This window comes from Octodon degus, unplaced genomic scaffold (genome assembly GCF_000260255.1).
Source record: "Octodon degus isolate 3935 unplaced genomic scaffold, OctDeg1.0 scaffold00200, whole genome shotgun sequence".
NCBI classification, from domain to species: Eukaryota; Metazoa; Chordata; class Mammalia; order Rodentia; family Octodontidae; genus Octodon; species Octodon degus.
This window is the reverse complement of record NW_004524776.1, coordinates 3,566,277-3,573,529: the sequence shown is the minus strand read 5'-3', so window position 1 is coordinate 3,573,529 and position 7,253 is coordinate 3,566,277. Positions and strand designations below refer to the sequence as shown.

The following is a 7,253-nucleotide window of genomic DNA, read 5'->3' as shown; positions in this document are numbered from 1 at the left end:
ATGTTTACACGTAAGTCCAAAAATCTAACCATATACAACCTTGAAGCAGGACAGTCCCACAATATTCCTTTTCCTATCTCTTGCCTTCATTCACCACACCCTTCTTTTTGAACAATCATCTACCCGAGAGACAGCAGAGCAGCAACTGACCATGCCCAGTCTTGTGAAGCAGTTTTCCTTTGCATGTCTTTTCTGTGGGGGGCTGATGAATGAGAATTTGCAAAAACTCATGAAACAAGATGGCAGGAGGGAATTTCCTTTTCTGGCTTCTTTTGTAATCAAATAGCTCTTTACTTGCTATTGGTTCCCAAAAGCCCCCAAGTGTGATCTATTCCAGTTTTTAATATGGACAAAGATTGAGTCTAAGATTTAGTCCTACATGTACTCTCGGACTACTTAAAAGAGTATCCATTCAAAAATCAACTAAAGTCCATCTGGCCCACGACCTGCTACTTCATAAAGATAGGAACACAATTTCTGATCACAAGCACAACTCAGCTCCAACTGGCTGCACAGGAACATGTCCGTTTCATTCACAATGGCCCCGTGCTTTGCAGTTACCTGCAAGACTCCTTCCTTCATCACCAGTCTCCAAGTCCAGGCTCATGGCAACTCCAGATTCTCTTTGGAAGCGTTCTCAGTTAAAATAGTTTCACAACCATACCCATCACACTTCTTGGATTAACCCAAAGGAGTTGAAAACATGTTTGTCCACACAAAAATCTGCACACAGATCCTTATAGCAGCTTTAAATTTGCCAAAAACTTGGAGGCAACCAGGATATCCTCTGACAGGTGATGGATAACTAACAGTAGACTATTAAGGCTAAAAAGAAATGATCTGTCAAGCCATAAAAACTTGAAAGAATCTTAAATGTACATTGCAAAGTAAGAGAAGCCGATTGAAAGGTTGTGTCCTGGACAACTCCAGCTATACAATATTCTACAATTGGTAGGAATAGGCACAACACACAGGATTACAGGGCAGCAACACTATGCTGTGTAATACTACAGTGATGAATGTCACTATACCTTTGTCCAAAGCACAAGTTGGACAAGAGTGAACCAAAATGTAACTATGGATTTGAGATGAGTGTTTCACTCTAGATTCAGCCACTTTAACAAATGTGTCCTGTCAGTGCAGGATGCTAGCAGCATGGCAGGCTGTGTACACATGGGTGGAAGCAGATGGGGGCCCTGTACTGTACGAGTTAGCTGTGTGCCTACAACTGCTTTAAAAATAAGATGTTTTTAAGAGGGTAATTTTAGCTTGGCATGATGGCACATGCCTGTAATCCTAATACTCAGGAGGCTGAGGCAGGAGTGCCTTGAGTTCAGGGCTAGCTTGGGTTACATAAGTGATTTACCCCATTTTCCTTTTTAAAAAATTCATGAAGACCACATAATCCTTGTATAAACAGTTGATAGAAGAATCAAATACCAAGTGGCTGGGAAGTATTGTCCTAAATGCCTTTAAAGGCTTATTCTTGCAACTGTTAAACCTTCATGTACACTTGGCTTTAGATTAAAAGAATACATCACATTTACATAATCATACAGGCATGTGAGTCATATACAAATGTATTCTTGCACATAATTATAAAGCTATTATTCTATACAAACATATATGCTAAACTTCAATTTGTCATCTTCAAACACTATCTGAGCCTGTTATGAATTTTTAAGATTACCCAGATTTTAAATCACCATCTCTTCTAAGCCCTTCATTCTAATTCCCATACCATTTTTATCGAAATCCAAGGATGTTTTTCAAAATTTCTCTAGCGTTTCTAGACCACAATTTCCCCCAACACCCTCCTTGCACCCTCCCCAAGCACCAGCAAGGTCGTGACACTGAGAATAGTTTAATGCATCTTCTGCATCTTTACATCCCTCCTTGAACATGCATGGCTTAACGTTTTTGTTTAAAAATGTCTCATATATATATGAGACTTTTAAAACAAAGTTATATTATATATATAGATATCTATATGTAATTTTTTTGGCTGGCACAGCCCATCCCAAGGGTAGCTGGCTCAGCATGTGGTGCCCAGGATTGAACCGTGGTCCCCTGTACCTGCCTAAGCTTGCTCAAGCAGGCATTTTAGACCACTGAACTATCTCACTGGCCCCTCAGCCCATGTATTTTTTAAAGTGATTGAGACTGCTCAAATATCCCAAGTAAAGAAGCTTCTAGAGCAAATGTTCTCAACATTTCTTCCTTTTTGGATAATCATAAAAATTTTTCAGTGTTCTGAAAATAGGCTTCTGTCTTTTCCAACGTGCTTTTTAAAACCATACATTATACCATCTCCCCAGAGACTGATCACAGGCGCCCCCTTCATTGCCAGCCTAAGAAGAGTAACTGTCCCAAGATGACACGACTGATGCCAAATACACATACATCAATTCCTATTCAAATAGTGAGCATTCAGAAGACCCCAGCCAAAAGGCCTAGAGAGCCATCTCCAACCCTCTTTCTGATTAAAGACAGAACAGTAACACAAACAACCTTTACAAAAAGGTAAACTGCTTAATATTTTTTATTAAGTGATACATTGTAAGTATAAAAGTTGCCCTAGGCATAAACAAGTTACAGAATCATGTATACAAAAGCACTATGGGTGACATGTGATGATTCTAGCTCTCACTGTGATGGTGTTACATCAGGATCCAACACTATACACTCCAGCTCTTACATGATTGCGATTCCTGAGGTAAACCTAAGTGTTCACTGCCAACATCCCTGGACATAAACCAAGTCCTTTAGGGAAACTCAGATATTTAGATTCCCACATACAATACAATGCAATTCATAACTGTAATCGGATATTGAAGATTTAAAAGTGGAGATGGGCCCTTAAAAAACTTTGCATCTATATATAAAAAGTAGATGGACTCCTCAAAAATCATTTGACTTGTGTAGTTTAAAGCAGTCTCAATATTTTTTGGTGCTGGTAGTGTAGCTCAGTGGTAGAACACCCACCTAGCATGCTCAAGGCTTATGGTTCAATCCCCAGCAGCACAAAAAATAACAGCAATATTTTCTCACATTTAGATTCAAATCCTTAAATCTGTAAGGAGTAACACTGCCTAGCATCAAGTTTCCCTGACTTTCAAAGTCAGCCCAGGCCCAGCACCCTGAAGAGACATCTGTGCTCTCCCCTATGGAACACACCACAGCCTCACACTGGCAGGGCTGTGGCTGGTGACACTGTATTCTGAATACCCGTGGCTCTTGCCAGTCAGTGCTGTCTAACCACATGAGCTGCTGTCAGCGGAGTCTGTTGACTCTGTATTATAAAACTTCCCTAATAATAGCAGGCGCATTTAGAGATAGTACTGGAAAGGCTCTTAAATGTTTCAATCTCAAGAATGAAAACTGATGTTTAACCAGCCTTTCAGAGCCCCAGAAAGAAGGGGTCGGCCGTTTAGAGCGCATCAGTTATTGCACAATGGAGGGCCAAAGGGGCTTTAAACAATGCCATCTATTAAAAGCTACTCTCCGGTGTTTTTCCCCAAGCCTGTCTCTTCATGCGTATTTTACATTCTTTATATAATAAACTCTTTGTTTTACTTACAGCAAAATTAAAAGAATGATTTCCCCTTCTACCTTTTAATTAAACCTTCCAGTAGAAGCCAAAATGGTCTAAGGAAAGAAAAAGAACATTGTTACCTAGTTTAAAAGTTCAACTTTAGGTAGTAATTCAGCTATGTCAGCCTAATTATGAAGGGTTAAATGAAAATAGCTACTTTTTAAATGAATTTTACAGGAATTAAGGTTTTCTGGTTGTAGTGTCTTCAAATCTTTTTAAAACATGAATTTTCTATAAACTCACATAATTCCAGTTGAAGAAAATGTAATTAATATGCCATATTAAAGAGCAGAACACATGGATAATTTTTTTTTTTAAGAAGAATGTACATAGCCAAGGTTATAGTTCAGTTACAAATACCTGCCTGGCAAGCACAAGGTCCTTTCAACTCCTAGTACCAAAAAGAAAGAAGAATGTACTGATTACTGAAATTTAAAGATCTTTAAAATATATCTTAAAACCAATGGTTTTTCTTTCCAGTCACATCCAGTAAAGCAGATGACAGTTAGCTTTTATTCACAAGTACAGTGAAACAAGGGGGTTTAAGTGTTTTGCAGAAACTCAAATTTCTACAAAATACAAATAACAGTGCATACTGCTAATGTTGAGATAATAAATAAGTTATTCAATATGCATAATGTTAAGATAAAAGATGTCCTGATGGACGTGTCATCTCTTCACTGTTTGGGAAGCATGAAGCTCTTCAATACTGGGGCTCGTTCTCTTTTCCTTGCCCAGGTGACCATCTAGAATGAACAGAAACAACACAGTCAAGTCAACGTAGGCAGCCTGGCAAATGCACCAGCATTTACTTTAGGGTATTTTATGAGTTTAAAGAACTCAGGCGGGGAGACAGCTCAGCAGCATATGCGCCTACGCAGTAAATGCAAGGTCATAAGTTTGATCCCCAGTACTGCAGAAGAGGAGGAGGGAGTTTAAGGCAGTCACACACACAAAAATAGTTTCTTAAACACCCTGAGAAAACCAATGTTTAGTACTCAATCTAATTATTCAAAAGTATTTAACTTGTTTTTTAAGTGAACACCCATATGTGTAGAGTTACAAGTCCTTCTGATGCGTCAGGAATGGAATTCACAGAAGAGAACGTGGTGTTCATTCTGCAGGCTGAGGGACTCCAAAGCCTTCAACTCAAAGTCTTCAAATCCTCCCAGCAGCACCCTCTTGTGGAAAGGAGAAAAAACAGGCCATTTATATCTTCCTACCAAAACTATAAAACTGTCCAGGAAAACAGTGGACAATGCTTTTGAAAGTCAAAAAACAAGGCAAAAACTCTGTAAAAGATCAGGGGAGCCACTGACGGCACCTTAGCAACAGCAAAGATAGTCGATCACTTCCGCTCAGTTTCTTGTCTTGGGGTAAAGGACTAGTGGATAGAGTTGCTCTAGATTAAAGCAATCGAGACAATATCCAAAGACAATATGAAATGCAAAGCAAAAAATAGACTCTTAAGACTATGTAGGGTCCTCAGCCTCCAAACACTTTTACAAGAGAAAAAAAAAAAGCCTTTTTGTGACAACTTTCTAACAGGAGACAGAGAATATAAATTTAGATAAGCTATTAGAAAAGTTCAATTTTCACACTAAATTTTCCAATCTCTGAAACAACATGATGTCCCACAGGGTTTTCATCACTTTCTAGGGCTGGATAACAAAGAAAATCTCTCCCCCACCAGTTTTGGCAACTTTGCTAAAAAGTTTAAAACTTCCTTAGAACAAAATGATTTTAGGTTTTAGTTTAAAAGCTGACGCTGCGTGTGGTGGGGGGAGGGACAGTACTGGAGATAAACCCAGGCGAGCTCTACGACTGAACTATCCCTCTCTGCCCCAACTGCACAGGGTGGCACCAACCTGTAAGCCTCCTGCCCCAGCCCCCCAAATCGCCAGGAGGTGTGCCCGCTACCTTCAGCAGAAGTTATTATTTTTGTACCTGATAGATGTGCAATAATGTTGAGCTGATAAAGGCGTTTTTTATTATAAAAATCTGGTCTCTTTTTTCCTTTTGAGTATTTTAAAAATTTTGTTATTAGTATATGCTTGTAGTGCACAAGTTATATAATATACCTTAACTCTTTTTCTCATTCCTTTCCCCTTCCTCCAGTCTCCATGCTTCACCCTTTTTTGGTACATGCAATATATATTTACATTCCTTGTGTGGAGTCGGTACATGTAGAGCAAAATCCACTTTGCTCCCAACATTAAAACAGTAGCAGGATTAATGAGTTGGATTTCCAAGGTGACTGTGCCTTTATAAAGCATTTTCATTTGTTATTCTCAGCACTTTGACAGGTTTCACGACAGAAATATTTTCATCTTGGTATGCTTCAGACTTATTTTCAAATAAAAGCACATCATTTTAGTGTCATAGATTGCAAAAGAATCGGCTTATGCAGAAAGAAGATATACTACTACTTCTAAGTTTTTTAATATAGTTATTAGCATAAATATTAAGGAGGTTGATTATTTAAAAGCTTAGAAGCTGAAAGTTATTTCTCAAGAGGTTATTTTTCCTAGTGGAACTAAAATGAATGCCTTGGAGATAGCTCAGCAGTCTAAGCGCTTGCCTGGCAAGCACAAGGTCCTGAGTTCAATTCCCAGTACAAAAAAAAAAAAAAAAAAAATAAAAAAAAAAAAAAAAAAAAATCAATGCTTTGGGGTTGCTTCATTAATAAAAGTTAAACAATTGGGACAACTAAACACTGTCACACATTTTTGGTACAGCAACTGCTAAAGCCCTTTTGGAGGGAAATTAAACAATATGTGCTCTAATTTTAAATTTGTATTTGCTTTGAACCAGCAGTTCTACCTTGGGCACCTAAACACAAGAAATACTTGTGTGGACGAAAACACATTACCATATTATAATACTATAAAAGCAAAGAATAAAAATGGTACATCTGTAAAGTGACTGCAGCAACACCGTATTTGTGCCACTATACAAATATTCACATATACTGACAAGTCAAAAATGCAAATTGCAGATTGTATATGTATACTTAAATATACAGAAATTTAGTTCTGATTGGTATCCCCAGAAATGACAACATGGGTATTTTCCATGGATTGAAGGAGAATTGTGGGGTCAGGAAGAGGCAAGTGAAGAAGAGGTTAAAAGGACGTTTACATTAAGTTTTTTTTGAGATTTATTCAAGTACTTGAACAATTATTGCTTTATTTTATACTTGACAAACACAGGGCACAAGGTTCTGTTCCTTATGAATTCCTGAAGAGAACCTGGAAGAGTCTTCCATAATCTTAAAAGGAGACGTATACAGGAATGGCAACCAGGTGTGCTGACTGTTAATTACTACCTGCTATGTGCCTGTGATGAGTCACATCTATTGGTCTTTGTGGTCTCAATTGTAAATAAGGAGAAAAAAAATTATTTTCCAATGTTCCACCCAGCTCAGAACACAGAATAATTCCTAGTGAACATAGTAATCATCTTCAAAGGAGTTTATCTTATTGATAAATATTTCCTTTTCGAATCTTAAGAGACAGCAAATATCTAACATGGTCAAAAATCAGTCAGAGGGGCTGGGGAGAAGGCTCAGTGGAATAAGCGCTTCCCTGGCAAACACAAGGGCCTGAGTTCAATCTCCAGTTCCGGAAAAAATAAAATAAAATAAAATAAAATAAAA

The 7,253-nt window shown here is 38.1% G+C and overlaps 1 protein-coding gene across 1 annotated transcript in view; it reads right to left on the bottom strand.

Annotated features, from left to right (window-relative positions):
• Nucleotides 1-3,983: 3,983 nt before the first annotated feature.
• Fopnl (FGFR1OP N-terminal like) overlaps nucleotides 3,984-7,253 on the bottom strand; it is a 16,054-nt gene continuing 12,784 nt past the window's right edge. Inside the window, exon 5 of the mRNA XM_012517649.2 lies at nucleotides 3,984-4,341. Within this exon, the coding sequence (XP_012373103.2) occupies nucleotides 4,265-4,341 (77 nt within the window). The 3' untranslated portion in view covers nucleotides 3,984-4,264. The remainder of the gene's footprint in view (nucleotides 4,342-7,253) is intronic.